The sequence below is a fragment of the Larimichthys crocea genome, chromosome XVII, assembly GCF_000972845.2.
Source record: "Larimichthys crocea isolate SSNF chromosome XVII, L_crocea_2.0, whole genome shotgun sequence".
Lineage (NCBI taxonomy): Eukaryota > Metazoa > Chordata > Actinopteri > Sciaenidae > Larimichthys > Larimichthys crocea.
The window spans coordinates 17,051,218-17,073,646 of NC_040027.1; the positions used below are offsets into that span (position 1 = coordinate 17,051,218).

Below are 22,429 nucleotides of genomic sequence, written 5' to 3' on the forward strand. Positions count from 1 at the left end.
CTCTCGAACAGGTTGCTAAAAAAAACAAAACAAATTCCCTGGAAAAATACCAAGGACATGACTTCAGCGCTCTAAATGGTACGGTTAACATTGTTTAATTGAAAGCAGATAAATAAATTTACTAGTGTGGTACAATTTGTGGTAACTGTTCCAGTTATAGTCGGTTAAATCTGACACAGTGTCTGTCAAAAAAAAAAGAATAACAACTTACAATACATTCACAAATAAGTTTTATTTTAATCTTTTTATACATTATAACCATATCCAACACATTTTTTTTTATATTATAATAAAATGACTCTTCTCCCTTGTCATTTACATAAATCAAAAATTTGTATATTAAGACTGCAAAATAGTACTCCTGTAATTTTTGTATATAGCTTTGTACACATACAAGTGACGATGCATTCATTTTGCTCTGAACGAATGCACATTTCGGGGGGGTGGGGGAGAAAGGGCAGCCATAAGCAGAGAGAATACAAGTGCTCTAGCAAGACGGCAGGCTAGCAAGTAACACCACCACCATGTGACCAACACTGACCTGGGTTAAAATGTTCAGTCAAACCCTTTGTACTACTTTGTACTTTTACCACAATTAATTGGGTTAAAACAAAAAACAAAACAAAAAAAAGGGAAAATGTTGTCGATTGCATTTCAACCCAAGTATTTTCCAAAAGCATACCTCTAGGCTGGTTGTGTCCCAAGAGAAAGCTTGGAGCGCCACATGTAGCAGTAACAGTGAAAACAACCGAATACAGGTCAGGGGAAATGTACAGACCAACAACAAAGAGAAAAGAAGAAGAAAAAAAAAAAAAAAACAGTCAACGCGATTGAAATTTCATATCGACATCGCAGAGATTCAGGCTTTTGATAAAAACACCAGCTAATCATCCCCATCATGATCTTGGGAAATAAAATACACATACAGTATTAGAAAGATAATAAACCATGCTATATCATCCCATGAATACATTTTGATCATCGTTTTCTCAATGTCAATAAAGACATTCTGGCATATATCAGGCCTCCACAGCGCATGCCTCTTCCCTATGTGAGAGAGACAGTGTGGGATGTGAAAAGAAATGAACGCTGAGGAAACAATGTCAACACAATCAGCGTGTAGATCACTGAATGAAAGGAACCAAAACATTCAAAGTACATTGATATACTGTTGCATGGATGTGCATACAAAAAAAAAACTGATCAGGCAATTAAAACCTTCAGTAGTCATGAGTACCCTCTTTGGTTTGTGACATTGTTCACAAAGTTATCTTTAGAGTGATAGCTCATTTACCAAATCGTGAAAATGGCTCCCTATACACCCATTTGACCTGCACTCTCTACTCACAAATTTGATTATTATATAATATTGGAGGTAACTGCAACGTTTTGGCATGGATAATTTTGACAAGGGGGATTTCTTTTCTTTTTTTTTTTAAATCAAAACACCTGCATTCACCTTCAATAAAAGCAATTTAGAATTTGCAAGTAGATAATACGTTTGGATTTCTCACGGTTTAGAAATCTCAACAGCAGGTTCTTTTTCTTTTTTTAAATTAAAATACAGTCCCACAAGCCATCACCTGTTGCCATAGAAAAGATTAATACAGAATATTCAACAATACAAAAGAAGTTTGTCAATCAATGCAAATTCAGCTGACACTGGCAGCCCTTCAGTGATTTACATCCTCTGTAGCAGTGTGGAAAAGTGAGCTGTGGCTACTCTTGACACTGGCATGGTGAAGCTGTGGCCTTACAGTACAATGACTCAACGGGCCCTGCTGCTGGTGAAAAAAGAAATGAACGGGGAGGCCGAAATGTTTTTGTTTTGTTTGTTGTTGTTTTTTACCCAAGAGCAAGATGAAAAAAGTGCCAATGTGTGATGGCTTGTGTACGTGTATGTGCAATATATTTATGTGTATGCAAGCAAGACCCAGAGGTGTGTCAGGGCAGTTGTAGGAGGGGGCGTGGTGGGTCTGTTCACTCAGTGCCGCGGGTTGGAGTACTGGGCTGGTTGAGGCCCATGGTTTTGCACAACCAGCCGGCAAAGTCCACTTCTTCCACTTCTGATCGTTTGATGAACGTGTGACTCTGGAAAAAAAAAAACAACCCCAAAGAGAAATCGTTTGTATGGCTAGTATCATCAACTTACAAAAAAATATATACACATTTTGAAGTTCAGGTACCCACCATCAGCATCTTCAGATCTGCTCTCTCAGCAGGGTTTTTGATCAAACTGCAGACACAAAGACACCAAAAATGGTTACTGACATGAGAGAGAGACTATGGGACTGCTTCTGTCAATGATTTTATTTTACAAACAATCTCAGATCTCATGAGACATCTTTCTGCAACCACCTAGAACATAACAATACTTCTTCATGCCTCATGACATCAAATAAACATGGAAGAAAGTGAAAAAAATGTGTTTGATATTCTGCATTAGAGTGGTGGGCCTTTGTTGCTCACCATTTTGTCACAAAGTCCTGGAAGTCATTGGTGAAGACCCCAAGTGGCAGTTTAGGGGGTGGCTGAAGAGGAACCAAGAATCAGAGGTCAGAAGCTGAATAATTAATGCAAACATACATTATATGCTTGTGTGTGTGTGTGTGGGTGTATTTAAGAAACTATGCAAATTGGTGCTTTCTCAGACCTCATTTACAATGTAGTCCAAAAGCTCAAAGATGGCCATCGCAGGTCTACTGTCTATCCCATGTCCTGTTGAGAAGTCACATATCACAGACACAATTAGAACTAATTTCCCCTTGACAAACTGATTTAAATCATACCTTAAGCAAGCTTTTATACAAATCTGTCTGTATGTTTTTAAATGTTTTCTGCGTTTCCTACCGCTCACGGGCCTGCCTGGTGGTCTGGGTCTCTGCATGTTGTTGTGAGGTTCTCCCTCTGCCCCGTCCATAACTGCCCGTCCAAAGATACCTTCCAGCTCTTTTGCGTCTGGTGGGGGGATGGGGTAGCGGCCAATCGCCAGTTCCACCAGAGACAGACCCATGCTCCACACGTCAGACTGAACCGAATAGTGAGTGCCCTGCAGTCTCTCCGGCTGTTGAGAAACACACAATCTACGTCAGAGGGATCAGGTACAGCCAAGATGCCAGGCAGGAGAGAGGGCTGGGCAGAGGGCTGGGTGGGGAAGGCACAGGAAGTGGAGGAGAGGATAATGGCAGGGGAAGTGGTGGAGGAGGGGGGCGTTATGGCAAGGAGAGTTGGGGTGTGGTGAGGGCAAGAGGACAGAGGATGGGAGGGTTTGGCAGGAGGTGGAGAGCAGCTTTGAACTGTTTTCATAAGAAGGCGGGGGGGGTAAGGACAGGTGTGTGCGAGTTGGGAATTATGATAAAAGGGCAAGGACCCCTTCAACACTGGTGCTTCATGGGTAAGGGGTGGAAATAGGATGGGACAGACAAGCAGCTTTCGGCACTGCACTCACCAGGTGTCTAAGAGTGAGGGGAAAGAAGGACGAGAAAGAGCGAGCACAGTTGCCTCGCTCTTTGCCAAAGAGCCCTTTCCTGGGCACAGCCCTCGGTTCTTGGCAGGGGAGTGAGGGAGGGCCAGAGGAAGGGAAGGCAGAGGGCGGGGCCAGTGAACAAGAGCAATGTGAGAAAAGAGGAGAAGGAAAGTGGGGATAGGGCCAGAGGAAAAGGGGTGGGGGCGCAGGCGTGCAGAGCTGACTCACCGACATGTAGGAGCGCGTTCCAACAAAGGAGTTGGCCATGGAATCTATGAGCTGGCCGCTCACACCAAAGTCGCACAGCTTGATCTCCCCGCGAGAGTTGACCAGGATGTTGGAGGGCTTGACATCTATGTAGCAGGGGAGATGTGAAAACAAACAAATGTAGATTATGTTTTCAGTAAGACTTGTCTTCATAATCGGTACCTTACTGTTGATAGTTTGAGGTGTACAGTCAGGAAACAAAGCAAATAAGACAACTACTACACTGGGGTGTTAATATATACAGTATAGGGGCTTGTGTATATAAGTATATGAAGTGTATGCGCACAGAAAAGATTGTCTAACATGTTTTTCACTCATGTGCAAGCTTCGAAACAAACTTCCCTCCTGGGACAGTAAAAAGATGCATCTACCTACTAATACAAGCTTCCTAGACCAGGACTACAGCGAGCCCAGACACCCACCCACCCCCTCGATGTCTGCGTTCATCGAGCAAGAGAGAAAATAGCTACAACTCAAGCTGAGCCCGTTATACACAAGTCCGGTCCTCCACATTTCCCGCTCATCACTGAACAACATCCTGCAAAATAATGGGGTAAGACCGAGCCCTGCAATCTGTCCTCTGCGGTGTGTGACCCCGCCCCCCTCCCACCGACCGAGGACATGTGAGGAGTGACTGAGAAAGAGGTGGCATGAAAAAGTGGGAGAAAGATGGAGGGAGACACAGAGGGAGGGGTCAACAAGGCGCGGCTGCTGTATAATCACATCGGAGAGGCTGTAATTACCGCCTGAGCTCACAGACAACTGTCCTGGAGTACCACCGACCCTGTAGCACTGAGAGACTTCACTGTATTATGCGGGGCTGACTGCTGCTTTCACCAGCAGTTTTCGTAACAACACGCCCATGATTCCTCTGTGGAAAACTTTCTGCTTTAGACTCTGCAATGGTGTGACTTGTGATTTTGTTTGAATGCAAAGATTATGGTTTTTACAAAGGCCTTTTTTTTCTCTCTCGTCATGCTATAAAATTCTATGATCAAAAACTCATGATATTCCTAAATAATAGTTTGCCTTGTGGTGAGCGTGCTACAGCTCTTTAGATGTTGATGCAGTGCATATGGAGGAAAAAAGCATGAAGACAATTAATAAAATTATGAATTTGGACAGGGACGACTAGAGCTAGTTAATACAGCTACTTTTATGGCGGTTTCACTGACAAAAAAGTTCAGAGACATTTGGAAACAGAAATCACACTTGAAAGCTTTCTGTTAGTGTGTGTGAGCTGTTTCAGAGCAGCATGGATGATGTCAGTGGTGGAAAATTCAAGGATAATCCTACTTTTTTTTTTTTTAAATATGATGTTTATGCCTCACAAACAAGCTAAGCAAAATATAGCCACTGCTAATACTGAAGGGATGGGAATCATTATAATAATCACAACAAACGCCCATAAAAACACATCTACACTGTATTATTTCTAAACGAGGACGACTGTCCTGTAATCTGGAACATGACATGAGTTGCCTTCATGGGTTACTCAAATAGCTTCTCTATACATTTTATTTTTTTTAACCAGACATTTTCAAAATTTTTATTTTCTTTAACCATGTGTCCTCTCAAAAATAAGAATTAGCAGTTAAAAACATATCATTATGCTTTAGTCTAACAACCCAAAGTACTGTTGCTATAAGGTTTTAAACTTGGTTATATGCTTGTTATTTTTTAGCAACAAAAGTCCTGTCTTTTAAAGTATGACTTATTCAAATTGAAGAATAAAAACCTCAAAGCCAACGGTCTAACAAGACTGTAGTGAAAGTGAAAAACTTTTACTTGAGTTACTATAGCATAAAATGTAATTAAACGTTGCTCTAGCAACATTTTTAAATCAGCACTATTCATCTTGTGATGTTTGAAGTCAAAGGCTCTTCCGGTTGAAAGCAGCATTCTGGTTTTGGCATTATTCATTCTGAAAGTGATTTACAGGAAACAACCAATAACCGAAAAAGTGATCGTCTGACTAACGCTGCTCTGGGCGATGTGAAAAATAAAAACAGTACTACAGGGCAAATGTACACAATACAACATTCCACACATTTAAGTAAACACTTACTGTTAGTCAAGCACCCTTCATTCCAGTTTGTAAACCTCACACACAGTATTTCTTTGTACTGCAGTGATTTGAAAATGTTGCAGGAGGATTCAGAGAGCAATGTAATTTATAGCGACTAGACAACACTCTTACCTCTGTGCATGATCTGGTGCTTCTCCCGCAGGTAGGCTAATCCCCTTAATACCTGTAAACAAGCGAGAAAACCATTTAACATAAACACACACAAACAGCCAAATCTCACACGTCTCATAAGTTGATATAGACACACAAAAAAAAATAATTAAAAAAACTCTATGCAGATAGCAATAAAAACATTATTTTGGTAATTCTATTATTACATTTTGGGCTTCATACAAGAGTTGAGTAAAATAAAGACCCTATTGTTTGTGACTCAGGCGTGATAGTGAAGATAGACCACAAGAGACACACACCCACAGTCTGCGTGTGCATATGCAAATACATGTATAAGAAGCTTCGGGAGTCTTCATATCATTGCCAAATTCAAAGTGCAACCAATTTTAAATCTAATAAGCTGCTCCGTCTTCTCATATCTGAAAAATCGTGTAAAACCACAGATACTACATTTGTAAATGTGACAGATTGTGAGTGAAATACATACAGCTATGCTAACTTTTCCCAGGATTTCTTCTGGGATTCTTCTGGCTTCCTTGAGAACTTGGTCCAAGGATCCGCCATCCTGTAGAGTCAAAGTAGCACAATTAAAATCATGGTATCCAAACACATAAATCCTATGTTTGCACACAGTTTTTGTCTCTCACCATGTGCTCCATACAGATGCTGATCTCCCCATCACTGTAAAAGGCCCCATAGAAGCCCACAATGTAGGGGGAGTTGCATTCATGCAGCACCTGCAGCTCTCTGATAATCTGGTTTCTGATGGCAGGCTTGATTTCCAAGTGGATCAGCTGAGGAGGGGGAGGAAAGAACGAGACCATAAAGTGCTGCTCTGAAAAAACGCAACAGATGTAGTTCCATCATTCACTGACCTCCTTACATCTCACGATAAGACATTTCAGAGGTGGTGGTGGGCATAACTATAATACTTTCCAGTTTGTCTGCGTGTTCTGTTAGCAATCTCGACACGGTACTATTTAGGATTTCACATTTCAAATACTTTCCATCCTGGACGTAAACCGTACACACAAAGTCTTAGTAGTCAGCTACTTTTTGGTGGTGATCATCTCATCTCAGTATCAAAGGCGGGTTCTCATATTTCCAACTTGTTTATCATCATTTGTACAATTTTCAGGGGAAATTCATTTGACGTGTCTACACACAAAGACGCCTGGCAAACCTGCAAGTCTGTGCTTGTTTGAGTTGAGCTGGTAACTTTCTGTCTCATACACTGTGCAGCCTGCACATATATGCTCACAATAGGGGGGGAAACCAGCTCACTGTAAGTATACAACAGGCATAGCTTTAACTGCATACCAATGATTTTGAGGCAGACACACAGCTATTAGAGAATATAATAGGAAATGAACTAAGCCAGCGTATATATAAACTTGTCAGTGCCTTTTAATAAACAACCTACGTGTCTGAGGTACTGCTCGTAAATTGCCTCCAACATATCTTTGACATTTCTTCGTGGCGATTTATCCAATAGCTATTTTCTTTTTCCGTTTGCTGTTGGACACGCCAAACTATTTGTAGCTCACATGTGAGGGTCTTAACCCTCCAAACTGCACCCCGCTGCCAGCAGTCCATAATGAGTAGATATTCACATCTCGGTCTTGTCCAAGTATAGATGATGACAAATATCGCAGCTTATAGCCAGCACTTCAAACTTCTTTTCTATGTTAAGACTAACCGCCCTTGTACATTTTCAGTTTCATTCAGATCTTTGTCTACGGTGCGCTGTTTCTTCACTACACTTCACCTGCAACAACAACAACAACAACAAATAATTAAATGTTTATTTTTCACCTTCCGGGCCATGACCAAACCCGAGGGTTTGTGGCGGACCTTGTTGACCACTCCTCCGTTTCCAGCACCCAACTCACATATGGGTTCAAAATCCTCATCCTTCAGCTCTCCAACCTGGGCTTTCTGGGTGAGGAAGGCTTCCAGTCGTTTCCTCTGTTGTTCATCCAGGTCCAGCTCACCAAGTTTCTTCTGTAAGGCCTCGAGGTTGGCTCTTTGAGGAGGAGGACACAGAAACACAGGAACATTTTAACAACTGTGGACGCATTGTTTTACTTCCAAATGGTCACAACAGAGCAATTATAGACATCCTCACTTTAACATTTAATTTTAACTCCTGCTACTCACTCAGATGCAGCATCAATGGTGTTGGAGGTGGCCTGTCCTTCCCCAATGGGCGTTATGATCAGGGGACCGGGTCTTCTTTTGGGAGCCATTTCAATTAAAACTACCCTAAAACGACTTTTGTTTTTCCTCAAGTGATGCACTAACCTGCAGCGAGCCGGGACGCTTTGAATCTGAAACTCTTTAAAACCTGCACGAAACTCAAGTCTGAAAAAAAAAGCAACAGGATCAGCTCCAGAGAGGCTAGTGACTCGGCTAGCTGGCGTTAGCAGAGTTGGTGTACTTTCGGTCGCATGTCAGTTTGACATAATCTCTTTAAAAGTCAGCTCGTTTCTTAGGTTCATCTAAATCTTCTGGAGTGGACACATTTCCAGGTTTTCTTGCTTTTTTTTTTCTTCTTTCTTTCTGCGGTTATCTACCTGCTGCTAGCCGCCTAGCCGCTACAAGCTATCACCAGCTCCCCTGGAAAAATCGTGCCGTGCGTCTCTCTAACGTGTAGCCGCGCTCTGCCGCTCGCTTCTCGGCTTTCTCAGGACAACAAGGCCCGCCACCGCGGAGAGATACACCGGGACTTCCGAGCTGGCTGCTTTCCCACCGGCGAGCGCCCCGAGCAACAGATTCCTCCGTGTTTTTAAAGCTCGGGGTGTGGAGCTGTGAGACGCCGTGAAGGGCTTTGGCTGCTGGTGGTGGTGCTTCAATACAGGAAGCAGCAGCAGCTGCAGCAGCATCAGACCTATGTGTGTGTGTGTGTCTCTGTGTATATGTGTGTGTGTGTGTGTGACACCCACAGGGAGAGCTCTTCATGAATAGCGCGAGACTCGTACTGTCTGACAAGTTGACACGAGATGCAGAAAAATGTCACGAGGGGTTTATGAACGACATCTGCAAGTTTGTGATTTTAATTAAAAAAAATAAAAACATTTTAACCTTGCCTGCTGCTTTCTCGTGTGTTTAATAGTAAACAAGCTGCGAAGTACATTACTGCTACCCAGTGTTGAGAAGAGGGGACTGCACCTTTACAATAGATACTGTTGAAGATTATATTTAATAAAAAGCACAAATCCAGCACATTTTTTACTATAGAGATAAATACAAAAATGTATTTAATCCTTTAAAAGTGTGGTACTACTAAATAATTAGATAGATAGATAGATTTGTAGAAACAAATAAAAGGGGGGAAAAAAAACAGACAGAAGTATCCGTCAGCCTTTACAATAGACAAAAAAAAAAAAAAACAGACAAGTGTACAGATGTTCAAAACAAGTACCAAGGTAGAAAATGTCAAAGTAGTGGAATGATATAAATAATATTGCACATGTAATCGGAAAGGAAATGTAAATACAGCTTTTATACTAAACTAAATACAGATTTTAAACTACAACATGATCAGGTGACCATAGTGTAAGAAATATTGCAAAGGAAAGTGACCATAATATAAATAATATAACAAAAGTAAGTGACCATGGTATAAATAATAACTGCAAGGTATAAATGAAATAAAGTAGAAAAGAAATGCAATAGGACATGGATAGGAGACTACAACAGACTACAACATAGATAGATAGATAGATAGATAGATAGATAGATAGATAGATAGATAGATAGATAGATAAAATATATAATATATAAAAATATATCTTTTATTTATACTGTGGTGTTTTAATATGTTAGTCTGTCCATTGCACCATTTCATTGCACATTCCCATTCCAGTGGCACCCTGGAAGCAGTTAGGAGTTTGGTTACTTTGCTCAAGGGCACCTCTCTAGCTACCAGTCCACCCTCCATACTTTGGTCCATGCTGGACTTGAGCCACCCACCCTCTGGTTCCCATGCAAAATCCCAAACAGACTGAGCTACTGCCGCCCCTCTTATTATGATTATATGATGATCAAAGCCTCGAGTGAAGCCTTTCAGCCTCGAGTGATAATTATTTTTTGCATAATATACTGTGGACTTCTTTATGTTTCTGCCTCAAATGTGCAACGACAAACAACATTTCCAAAATGTACAGCTCCACAGCAGCTGCAAATGGATGGACCTGCAGATGGATTCACAGCATACAAAAGTTGTTATATGCTTTTTGTCATAGTGACAGGCCTTGTTGGTGTTGTCAAGACCAGTGGGGACCCCAAGCCACAAGTTTACACTGGATAAACACCTCTGAAACTGAAAGGGGCCAATGGATCTTGCTTGCACACACAAAGAATGTGATGAATGCAAAAAGTTTATTCAACCAAACATGCTCATTCCCCCACCATTAACTTTGCTGCTGAAACTGATTATCAACACAGTTCAAACATCTGTATTTTCATCAATTTAACCATTGTAACAACAGTGGTAATAAAGGGTAATAATCTCTACATGTAGAGCACATGCATTGTCAGGCACCAGCATAGATCTCAGATCTGCTCCAACCAAATATCATCAGTAGGTCACCAGTAGGGCTTTCTGGTTATCCCTCATGTTCGCCTTTCCTCTGGGCTTAAGTTCTGCAGGCTCTTTTGAAGCCTTTAAAAAAGACCCATCTATTCAAAGTGACCTTTCTCTTGTCTGTTTTCATGTTCTGTTGTTGCTTATATTTTACCTTGCTCTGTACTGTTTACTGCATAAACTTTCAGACACATTTTTATTCTTAGGTGCTGCAGTCATCTTGAGCCATCATATCCACACACCTCACCTCAGAAAGTGAAAAACTGAGCGTCCTCGCATGTTCCTAACTGTTTGGCACATCTAACAACAACTCAAAAACTCAACTTCCTCTCAGTTGTTGATGCAATATCTCTGAAATTCTCAGCAGTGAACAGGATGGGAACTGTTTTGGGTTTTTTTTTTTTTTTTCAGACTTTTAGATAGCACAACCTTCTGACCATTCCTGAAGTCACAGACTTCAGCACCAACCTCATATGTGCTGTTGGGGGAGAAATAAATAAGAGAAGAACACATTAAATCTACAAAATTCAACTCATTCATTATTTTCTGTTACTTTCATCACATCTTGATAAACCTCAACATTGTTATTAGAATCAGAAATACTTTAATAATCCCCGGGGGAAATTCTTTATGCTATTCAATGAAAATAATAAATTACAAATATAATGCTGTTTGAATAAATAGATGACACAATGATTCATCAGTAGCCAGAAATTCATTTTCTTTTGTATGTGAACCCACTAGATCAACATAACATAGAGTAATTATGCTACCTTTGACCTGTATAATAGCTATTATTAAAACCCAGTTTAGTCCAGATGAGACAAGAGGATATATACTGCATGTTGTTGTTAGGTTATAGTCTTTTTTCACTGTATATATAGTTAACAATGGCTAACTCCATTTTGCTACTTCTCTTTTAGGTTCCTGATAGTGTTCATGCTGCCTCACTGTCATAACTTATTACAACTTAGAGACAAACAACAATCATTCACACTCACATTAACACCTACTGCTAATTTAGAGTCACCAATTAACTTATTAAGTTCATGTCTTTGGTCTGTGGGAGGAAGCTGGAGTACCTGGAGAGAACCCACACAGACATGCGGAGAACATGCAAACTCCAAACAGAAAGGCCTCAGCCGAGGTTCAAACCAGGTACCTACTTGCTGTGAGGAAACAGTGCTGATATGTTGCAACATGTGAAATAAAATAAATGATTTCCCCTACAAGTTGGAACATTGACCACAGAATTCTTGGCTAATGACATTTTCAGTGCCTGGTTTAATTCATTTCCACTTTATGTGTAAGATCCATTCATTTTCTGTAACCGTTTATTGTCATCAGGGTCGTTGGGGGCTGGAGCCTATGCCAGCTGACTTTAAGTGACAGGCAGGGTGAACCCTGGACAAGACGCCAGTTCATCAAAGGGCACATAGAGAGAAAAAAGGCACTCACACCTATAGGCACTTTAGAGTCACCAATTAATCTATGCAACTGCACAAACTCCACACAGAAAGATTTCTAACCAGGAAACCATCATGCTGTGAAGCAACAGTGCTAACCACAGACAAAATAATTTTAAAAAAGGGGGTAATGATTCATATATTTCACAAGAACTTTGCATGAATACAGACTGCCAATTGCACAGAGCTTTGTGCAGTCATCCTACAGTTGATCCAGACTGACAGCAGTGACAGCACAACCATCTTAGTTATTCAGTGCTACCCAATAAAAATAGAAAGCACTTTGATACCAGACATGTTTTTTTTTTCTCCAAGGTCCTGATCACACAGTAGTTCAAGTACAGCGAGGGACCTTTCATGCATGTAAAGGTTGCCCGATATGAGACAGAATCTTCAACTCAACACAGCGGAGTTGAGATAAATCCCCAAAAAGACTCTTAAGTGACTCAGTATCGCATAAGATTACATTTCGACAAGATGTTTCTAGGATCACCTGCTGGAAAAAAAAAAAGATGTGATGCATTTGTTTCTGTCATTAATAGTTGTCCATGTGGCTGAATACATACAATTTTCAAAATAAAACAATGGCAGACATGTTTTTAAGAACTGATTTTAATTAATTCCACACGTCAATAACAGCTGTTAGAATACGATCATTTTAAATTGTACAGTTTTTAAATCCTCAACAGGCATCAAATGTGTCCCCAGATCTGAGAATTTGGTACAGGACATAAATTCCACCTCAACCAGTCCTCCCAGTCCTCTGTGGCATCAGCTTCAGGTGCTGCTGCTGCCCTCAACAGCTTCTTATTGTCTGTTTGCCTATCGGAACAGCTGGAGGCGATTCAAGGCTTAATAAAATATTATTTAAATTTTATTGTCTTTTAATATGAACATATAAAAAAAAAAAAAAAGAACACACAAAACATTTACATCATGGATTGTAAGCCTCTGCCCATGCTACCTTATGCATTATTATAAGAAGAAGAGATGCCACTACAAAAAGACCAGACCCTCAGCTCACTCCAGCTCCCAAACACAAACTTATCTGGCTCAGTTCCACAGAAGCAACCTGCACCACCTCTCATCTTTAACCATAAGGCAAAGAAAAGTTCAAGAGATCCGTTCAAATAATGACTTCCTATACCTATCAACAAATGAACAAAGTCATTTTTATATGTATAGCAGTTACAAATAAAAACTGCCTCGTTCAAGGCAAGTATTAGAGTTCTTTACATTATTTTGCTTCAAAACAAATCTTATACATAAGATCTGCTTCGGGGACACACTCTGATGTATTACAGGCAAAGTGCCATCAATCAATTTTGTGTGGACTATCAAACATATTTTTCATCAGTATATTGATTTTGTTTTGTCAAAGTGTCAAAGGAAGGAGAAAAATGGAAGACCAGATTTGACTCGGCCTACTTTTTCAATCATCAACCCTATCAGGATGCACTTACAACAGCGAGGGCCCCGAATCGATGTGTAAATGTCATTTCTCTGTGCATTTGAGCAAGGTAGAAGAAAAAAAAACAAAACTGATTCCGTGCCGATCAAACCGCAACAAAGGGATGATGAGAGAGGGAAACGTACAATGCAGAACTAATCTGAACCACTACTGTTTTTCTCACAGCGGAGTGAGACCGCTGCTCTTCTAATTTCACATTTTTTTCTGACTCCCGTACATAAGATGGTCGAGGAGAAATGATCGCAACCGCCAGGGATCCTTGATTAATACTCACTACATGATGGCTTCAAAATAAATAAGCCATAAACGTGGGATGAAATATCAGATGAAAGTGCAAACAGCTCTAGCGACACAGCAACAACCTTTTCTCACCTTCAAACGAACGTCGATGGTCTTCTTGCAGACAAACCTACATGCAGCCCGAGGATCCGTATCTGAGGAGCAGCCATCACATACTGACAATACGAGTGCAGGTGCAGAGGAATATTAGTTGTAAGCCTACTGCATGTAGCAATTAATGTCCAATTCTATTCCAGCAAATAGATGTGACCTTATCTACATTGAAAGGAGGCCGAGGGGGATTGTTGGAGCAGCTCCACTCATTCCAGACAGGACCATTTGTAATCCAATCAATGACTTTAAGCTTGGTGGGGTTGCACTTATTGACACTTCATTAAGTTTCGTTGTGTCAGACATGTTGAACCCACTGCAGCAAAGTAGTCTGAATGCTGCTTTGACCCAGGCTGGATTCTTTCGGAGGAAAAAGAAAAGGAGTGTTCATCAACAGCACAGCCATGAGCACTGACCAATTACAACTTAACACTCAAAAACCACAGCAGACGTGTCCTGTTTTCTGCAACTAATAACTCCCATCTGTACAGAACCACAGTCAAAGATTACGTAGACGTATGACAAACAACTGTTAAGAGGATGTGAAGCAATTAAATAAATATGATACTTCCAGAAAAAGGAGACCAAAATGTGGAGCAAAAAGGATGGCAGCACTTCTATTCCATAACTGTCCTTTACCACAGATTTGTTTCTGCTTCTCTGTCCATTTCGCCTACTGGAAAAAAAAACAACAACAACCCAACCATCTAAGGAAGAATCCTAAATGAAATAAAACACCTTCTCTCAGACCGGGGTCTCATCTGATGGCTAGCTCAACTAGCCTTAAAACAACAGACTCCAATCTTCACCACTCAACAACAACAACAAAAAACGAAAGAGAGAAAGAAAAAAAAAAAGGCACCAAAATCTTGTAACCATATCCTGTCATCAAATTCTTAAAATACATCTGCTTTGGCACAGCATGCCATACAGTTATTATTGTGATGAGTTACTTCCATATGCAATGCCGATATATCACCCCCTTAAAAGAGTGTGGCACAGTTTCACTCGCAACTTTTTGCATCACCGACACCTACAGTTAAGCTCGGTTACCCACGAGCTAACTCGGCCTTCAAAAGATTTTGTTGCTGCAGAGGGAACAGAGCTACATGGAACGATAAAATTAAAACAAAAACAACAAAAAAAAAAATGTAGGAAAACAATCTCCAGTGTAAAATTGGCTTCAGAAAGACTCATCAATTCTTCTGTCCTTCGCAGCTTTCTAAGCTAGTCTCTGGTCAGTCTGCTAAGTTTTTTTTATGACTGAGGTAGGTTCTCTTTATCTAAGGACAAAATAAAAATGGAAAGCGTCACACATTGAGGCCAGTATTGTGTTCTGCCCTTTCATAATTAAAAGGATAAATTCCTGAAAAAACCCTTTCAAGCTTTGAATTAATTCTCTGAACAAAGAAATACTAACACAATGGGAGGTTTAAATTTGCATCACACTCCGGATATCTCTGCCTCGTTCTCCCCCAAATGATTCATGCTCTGTTACATTAGTTGTTTTTGACCTTTTACCAAAAACTACTGAGGAGCCTCCATTTTCAACTTGCCTGTTCGTCACAAATGTGACCACAAAAAACAAAAACAAAAACAAAAAATCAGAGATGCAAACATTGAACGGCCATGGCTAAAAGAGCCTGTAATTCCAAGTCAAATACAAAGAAGAGATGCGGTGGTGGAGAGGGAATAGTCTGGAGAGAAAGGAGTAAGGGGTGGTGGTGATGGTGGGGTGCTCGATCCATTGAGTCTTTTTAGTCGACGGTAGAGGCAGGACGGTACAGATATTCACTGCAAGGTGATGGTTGGCCGAAAAGAGTTGCTTCCAGTGGTGTACAGTACAAAGAAGAATCCTAATCACTCTAGATTGAAGATTCACTAACAGTGCGTGTTTGAGTGTGTTTATTTTGTCTGGATTTAAACCAGAGCTGCTGAAAGGCTCTGACGTTTGGGCATAAGGGAGGGTTGTTGCATCTAGTGGATTACTGTGTTCCTGTCTTCGAGTTTTTAAGCCCCCTGCCTCTCTGTCTGTGTGTGTGTGTCAGTCTATGAGGGGACAGAGCTGCGGGGTCAGTAGGCAGTGACCAGGTCCTTGTCGTAGTTGTATCGGCCCCTCTTTGGGGCAGGACTGTCAGCGCTGTCCTCAGTGTCCTCGCTGTCTCCTCCTGCCCCGCCACCTTCCTCCTCAGAGGAGGAGTCAAGAGTCAGATCTACCACTGCACCTCCCGCCGGCGTCACAGCAGGTCCTCCTGTGACTCCTGCCATCCCCACGGAACTGGTTCCGGATTTGCCCGTCAGGCTGGTGCTGCTGTGGGCCGGTGAATGACCGTTTGCTTCAGGAATGTCTGCAGACAAAAAGGCTGTTTTATAAACAGAGTCACACTAGGAAACTAATGCACGGAAAAAGAAAAATCCACACATTGAGAACAAGAGGTTCAATTCACACGTACATATATCAACAACAGGATACTCTGGTGTGTTGCTGCGTTCTCTTTCCCTGTCCCTCTCCTTCTCATCTCTGATGGGTCGCCAGGAGCCGTCGGTTAAGTACTCAATCTCCTCGATGTCCTCACTCGTCTCTTTCAGAATCTCAGATAGCAGCCTGCAAGACACATTGCTGTTAGAGACGCCTCACACGAAGAAGAAAATCAAACAGAACCAGCTTGAACCCTCAACTTTTTCAACATTTAGTCTGCTCAAACTGAAAGCTAGAGTCATCAGTTAAAGTACGGACTTTCACGCAAGTTTAATTGAAGGAATGCAAATATACCTCAAAGCCAAAGTTTAACAATGCTTTCAGTCTTTGTGAAAGTAAGGGAGTGTCTATGACAATTGCAGGAAACTACACGCCCAAAGGATTGTGGATTAAAATATTTTATCATGAATTTATCTGATAAAATCGACTGCAGGCTCATCTGCGTTTGTCCTACAAAATACCAGAAAACAAAACAAGAGAAAGTGTTTAAATGCAGTCCTCACCGACCGATTATAGACATACATTTTAACACATAGAGCCTCGCTCACTACTTTACAGTGGTAACAAATGGCTGTCAGTGTCTTGAGAGTCACTTGCAGCGCTCAGTACTGTGAAAAAATAATGTGTTGAGCCTTCTAGAGTCCCACAATCACATGGTTCTCTAAATTATAGCTGTGTTACTTCAAGTAGCTCATAAAGTCAACAAACAAGCCAATTTACAGGATCAAAGATTTTGGAACAGAAACTGAAATCAGGTGTAGAAATAGAAATAGAAAGAACCTCTCATGCTCTCATGCCGTTCAAAGGTTAAAATAGTCATGGTGCATGGTTCAACTTGTCCTTAAAAATGCCCCAACATCTGTGCAGCTTGAATCAGTTTTCCCAAGTGTTGGCTTCATAACACACAGGGCTAAAATTACACAAAGTGTAAATTTTCAGCGTTTATTGAAAGTAATCTGGCGCGGCAGGGGTGGGACGAGTCGGAGCATGCTTCTGTCTGCTTACCCATCAATAGTGAGCAGCTCAAAGGGAGCGGGCTTGTCACAGACGGGGCAAGTCCATGTGGGCTTCTTCTCATTCATCTGCAGGAAGAAGACGGCGTCGAAACACTGGAGATGAGCACAAGTTAAAACTCGACATGGCACACCGAGCCGCATCTTCACCAACTGGAAAGAGGGAGAGGGAGACGCATGTTAAAGTCATCGTGCTTCGTAGAAGAATTTATGAAATTTGCCTTTGATACTGCAGAAGAATTGAATTGGAAATGATGCAGGACGACGATGATTATCATGAAGGTGTACTCACTGGACAGATGAGAGAAACTCGCAGGCCTGTGGTTGCAATTTCACTTTCTGGATCAAATCGTAGTTTGTCTTGGACTGTAGATAAAGTAGAGACAAAATATCATGAAGTATCATTATAGTTTCAGACGATATATTAAAACATGTGAATGACATCCAGTCAAAACAGCGTTAACAAAAAGGTTGAGACAGCAATTTCTAGAGAATCCATTCGCAGGATATCAAAGTCACATTTGCAAAAATAAAAACAGAACATGTAAGTAACACCTACTGCGTTCACGACAGTGTTCTGCGCTCTCAACAGAGCAGTGTTTGAGTTGGCTGAAGAGGTCCGCCGCAGTGAAAACCCTCACTAAATACACTGCCACAGAGTACCGCTGAAAACACAAACATTTACAGGTTGTGAGCACTTATTTCAAAAAAAGCTGCCAATCTAAAACAGGGCATACACACAAAGCAAACCTCAAAACCGCTTAAAGAAACAAAAACACATGAACACACGATTTATTATGGTAAGAGAAAACACTCGGGCTGGTTATTATACCGTTTACTGCAAGATATCCTCTTACATTATATGGGTCATTTATTAAGCATCATACATCTTATGAAAACAGCAAATTCGTTCTGTTAAAGAGTCGTAACCCTCTGCTGGATTTTTTGTTAGCATTCCCTTAAGAGTGATAGTACGTTTTAAGCTTTTTAATCCTCTATGCTTTCAGTCGATCAAAATCTTAGATTTTAATGGACTGAAATACCCACAACTTGCACTTGTGTGCCAACCAAAAGGTTATGGACTTTCATTGATTAAGTATGCTGAGCAATCAATTCTTAATTCCTGTGTTACACACCAAACAAACCAAGAAATGGTTGCTGAGTCTGTAAGTCAGCAACATTTCTCAGGTGTAATACACTAAAGTGAAGTAGTGTTGTTCAACTGCAGGATTTTGAGCATTTTATGGAAATAAGGAGGCTGTACAAACTTTCCTCCGAGAACAGATTTACAAAGACACTATAGAACATTTTATTTTTCTTTAAAAAATTTTTTTTAAAACAAAACAACTAGAGTTGTGATGCAGGCTACATTTTTTTTCAATGCAGAGCTATTCAGCTGTCAGGCAAGTTTAATGAATGATTCCTGTATTAATGCACCAAAAAAAAAAAAAAGTTAACAAAACGGGTTCATGCCTAATTAGTTTACACAACATCCCTGAAGAAGAGGGTGCTGACAGGAAAAGTGATTTCATCAGCCGCTTATCTGGATCAGAATTGTGGTGACAACAGTCGATTGTTGAGACGGTAGTTGAAGTAGTTCAGCTCTTCGCCCTCTCAAGCTTTCCGTTTCAGTTGTACCGTGCACAAGACACACTCAAAGAACTACATGACCCAACTTTACAGAACCTGCCTCTTGAAACTAGACAGATTTCCTGAGTGTAAGACGCTACCATGGCCCTGAGCTACACCAAAATAAGAGACTCAGCATCATATTCTGACCTTGCCAAAGTTTCCCCAGGTGACAGTGACTCTGTTGGTGGCGTTGGAGAGATGCAACCAGGGAGTGATGTTTACAGGACGACAAGGACGACGGGGTTCAACACCAGGCTTATTCGATGGGTAATAGCCCTGTAAAGACACACAGAGAAATATGTGAACAATTGATAGTAAATAATAATGACATTAGATTGGCTGTGACCAGGTGGCAAGTCTCCTCAAACCTAAACCAGTAACTCTCTGCCTGTATTTGAAAACAAACGGCTTAAGTCATGTTTGTAATGTGAAGGTGTGTCTCGTTTCCGTGAAGTGAAGCAACTCACCGGCACGTGACAGTAGGACTGGTTGACTTTGACAGCAATGTTAGGAGGATACTGGTCTTCCTGAACGCCAATGGAGTCTGTGTAACAGAGTCTGCAACGAAGAGAGAATGCTTTTCATCATAAGAATGTGTGACAGTATAGCTCATCAGCATGCTTAGACATCATTTTTCGAATACTTCAGAACCTGACTGTTCAGATGAATGATTCATATACTTATAAATAGACTTTTACAAGAACATCAGAAGGAGTGTGAACTTACCTAAGAACCACTTGGATAGATCTGATTCCTGGACGAAGCTCACTGAGAGAGTAAAAAGGTCACACAGTTAAAATGTAAGTTAGTTACAGTTTGTAAATAGAGCTAATGTTAACAATTCTGATTTTTTTTTATTGTCCTTACCTTGCATTTCTGATCTGGTCTGCTTGATTCGGTGTTAACTCAAATATGCACTGACTGTCCTGCAGTTTCTCATTGTTCTGGGCAACTGTAAATATGTGTAGAGAAAATCCATCACAAAAACAGCACGGTATATGATTGAACATTTCTACAAAACATCAAACTAAATATACACTCACTTAGCTCTGTTGGTGGCAACAGTGTCTCCAATGTTTGGTAGAAGGGCAGTGGCACCAGCTTGACTTCTGGTGCAGGCGTGGGGATGGGTTTGGAAATGCCGTTGAGGTAGTCTGCGCCCTGAGAGGTGGCAGTGGGGGAGGAGCTGAGGGATGAATAGGCAACTGAGACGCTCTCCGGACGCCGTGCCGCAAGCCAGCCAGATGTTTTGGGGAAGCGCGACTCGTAGAGCTGTCTGACGTTCTTCAGGAGCTCTGGGCTGTATTCAGTCTGCACTAGCCGCAGTGCACGCCCCACCAGGTCCTGTTTCAGCCCACTTTTGCTGCGGCCCATTGAGGCCAGCAGCGTCTGCAGGTCTGAGACCCGGAAACTTTTGACCATGTTCTAGAGGGAGGACAGGACAAAAAGATGAGAAACACGACACAGAGGAAACAAAGTTTATAAACAGGTAAAGACTGAGTGACAATGCCATGAATTTCAAGTCCAGACTCATTTTTAGAGCAATCCAAGGCATACTGATATATCACTATTGTACTTGAACTGAATCCAAAGCCATTATCATCGTGGTAGTAAATAGTTTTGCCTCTAACTTCAAGCATATTTTTTCTTTCTTAAACTGTTCGAGCTCTTAAAAGCTATTTACAGATTTTCTAAAGGCATCACTTACTGTGAAAAACCTGCATGACACAAGGTTTTTATATATTTATTCTATGAATTTCTTCAGTGAATGCATTAAGACATAAACATGCTCTATCTGGGGAAACAACAACAAAAACAAACATAAAAATAAATCCAATAATTCAATTCCTTCTGGGAATGCTTTCCTTATCACAGGTTCACCCATGACAGGCTCCTGGCATTAATCTAGACTTTATATGTGACATTTAACGTGACATAATTGTGCCTTATACCAATATTAGCTTCTGTTCTTGGTCACTTTAATCCTACGGAGACTTGAACCTGCCTCGTAAGTAGCCGGATATAGTAAGAAGTCACACTGGTCTTCAATCTGATCGATTGCATCTCGGTTTTCATTGTCTTATTCTTTCAACAAACAAACAAACTTAAAATGTATGACTGCACCTCTGCATTCATTCAGTCATTTTCAAGTGCACAGGCCGTGTCTGTCACCTTGCACTATGTTTAGTTTCAAGAGCAACTAAAAAAAAAGAGTGTGTCAAAACCTATAGTTTGGATCTTTACTACAAAAATAAACAGGTTTGCCTTGTGTGATGTTTATATGTAAATCTGTGAGGTAGAATGCACTTCAAATATTTAAAAAAAAATACACTTTAAACATTCCTGATGCTCAAATCAAGCTGAGCATTCACTGCTGTGTCAAAATGTCATTTTCACGGATGAACTTGTTTATCCGGTCGTGACATCACAGAAGAGAAATCATAACAAGCACATTTGTTTACTCTGAATGAAAAGGCCTTAACCTTTAATTAACATCACGCAGGTCTAAAAATAAAAAAAAATAATAAAAGTAGTCGGTCTACATTTCGATTAGCAGCACTAGATTTGTACACATGTGATAAAAACATACATGAGGATGTTTGATTAACACAAAGTATGTGCCTGTGGAGGTGAAGCAGAGCCTGAGCCGTGTAGCATGCTTTAGCTTTGTCTGACATTGTTGGAGCAGTGCTGCTGCTGCTCGCTGCTTTGTGTCTAGATGGAAATCTCCACAATAACGCGGCTGTCTAACAGGCATCCGATGAACAACAACAACAACAAAAATAAAGAAGCAGCCATCAAGTCAGTGAAGCAGTTTCTTTACAGCCTCTCTTAAAACACAGCAGTGTGAGCCTGCGCTAAGCGGGCTGGGCTGTCGGTATTCAATCATGGCAACTGGACCTTTTGACAGGTGCACAGCTCCACAAACTAACCGGCTTCACTACAGACAGACATCACTGTGTGTCAAACAACAATCACATAGCAACGTGCCCCCTGGGCAGCGTGTTAGCAGCGAGTGTTTTTTTGTTTTTTTGTCACGGTCACATCATTCATTTTCGGTGTGTCTTCTCTTCCAGCGTGATGCTAGCTCACAGCAACGCACTTGCCTGGTTAACGAGGCTAGCTGCGTTAGCTACTAGAAAAAAAACGGCTCGTCTGTTTCGTCGTGAATGTAACCCGACACATTTGTGAGAGCACAGACTCTTAGCTATATCCACACAAAGCACCCCCAGCTTCCCCACGACCGGGTTTTGGGTTTGAAATCACACTCCCGCGCCCGTCTCCCGTCAAACCGAAGCTAGCCGAGCTCTACTTGCCATCGCTTCCACCAGTTCGGCCGCCATCTTCGTGCAGCAGTACCGCGAGAGTCGGAGACGACGGCTAGTCTTTCACCAATGAGACGCGGGGGCCGCTTTGATTGACGTGCGGCTCCGGCCAATCACGGCGCGGCTTTAAC

At 41.3% G+C, this 22,429-nt stretch overlaps 2 protein-coding genes across 2 annotated transcripts; both read right to left on the reverse strand.

Moving 5' to 3' along the window:
- Window positions 1-1,421: 1,421 nt before the first annotated feature.
- Window positions 1,422-8,935, reverse strand: map2k2a (mitogen-activated protein kinase kinase 2a). Its single transcript, XM_010733206.3, has 11 exons — window positions 8,094-8,935; window positions 7,749-7,959; window positions 6,581-6,727; window positions 6,421-6,498; window positions 5,934-5,985; window positions 3,695-3,819; window positions 2,851-3,064; window positions 2,654-2,718; window positions 2,470-2,531; window positions 2,191-2,236; window positions 1,422-2,091 (listed from the first exon to the last, which is right to left on the reverse strand). Exons 1-11 carry the CDS (start codon window positions 8,180-8,182, stop codon window positions 1,981-1,983), a joined length of 1,200 nt encoding a protein of 399 aa, XP_010731508.1. The 5' UTR covers window positions 8,183-8,935; the 3' UTR covers window positions 1,422-1,980.
- Window positions 8,936-13,240: 4,305 nt separating this feature from the next.
- On the reverse strand, window positions 13,241-22,418 carry pias4a (protein inhibitor of activated STAT, 4a). The gene is made up of 11 exons (XM_019269610.2): window positions 22,290-22,418; window positions 20,016-20,397; window positions 19,840-19,924; window positions 19,699-19,740; window positions 19,440-19,530; window positions 19,120-19,248; window positions 17,900-18,005; window positions 17,633-17,706; window positions 17,333-17,493; window positions 16,302-16,453; window positions 13,241-16,196 (listed from the first exon to the last, which is right to left on the reverse strand). Exons 1-11 carry the CDS (start codon window positions 22,314-22,316, stop codon window positions 15,922-15,924), a joined length of 1,524 nt encoding a protein of 507 aa, XP_019125155.1. The 5' UTR covers window positions 22,317-22,418; the 3' UTR covers window positions 13,241-15,921.
- Between the last annotated feature and the right edge of the window lie 11 nt (window positions 22,419-22,429).

What these genes read in the sequence shown, in the direction of transcription:
- pias4a (XM_019269610.2), bottom strand. Translation starts at nt 22,316, where the DNA reads ATGGCGGCCGAACTGGTGGAAGCGATG. An exon ending in GTTGCCACCAACAGAGCTAA is followed by an intron (nt 19,925 to 20,015) that starts GTGAGTGTATAT and finishes ACATATTTACAG; the next exon opens with TTGCCCAGAACAATGAGAAA. An exon ending in GAGCTGCTCACTATTGATGG is followed by an intron (nt 16,454 to 17,332) that starts GTAAGCAGACAG and finishes TGTGTCTTGCAG; the next exon opens with GCTGCTATCTGAGATTCTGA.
- map2k2a (XM_010733206.3), bottom strand. Translation starts at nt 8,182, where the DNA reads ATGGCTCCCAAAAGAAGACCCGGTCCCCTGATCATAACGCCCATTGGG. An exon ending in GTTTGGTCATGGCCCGGAAG is followed by an intron (nt 6,728 to 7,748) that starts GTGAAAAATAAA and finishes CCCCCTCCTCAG; the next exon opens with CTGATCCACTTGGAAATCAA. An exon ending in TGGGAAAAGTTAGCATAGCT is followed by an intron (nt 5,986 to 6,420) that starts GTATGTATTTCA and finishes GCTTGTTTACAG; the next exon opens with GTATTAAGGGGATTAGCCTA.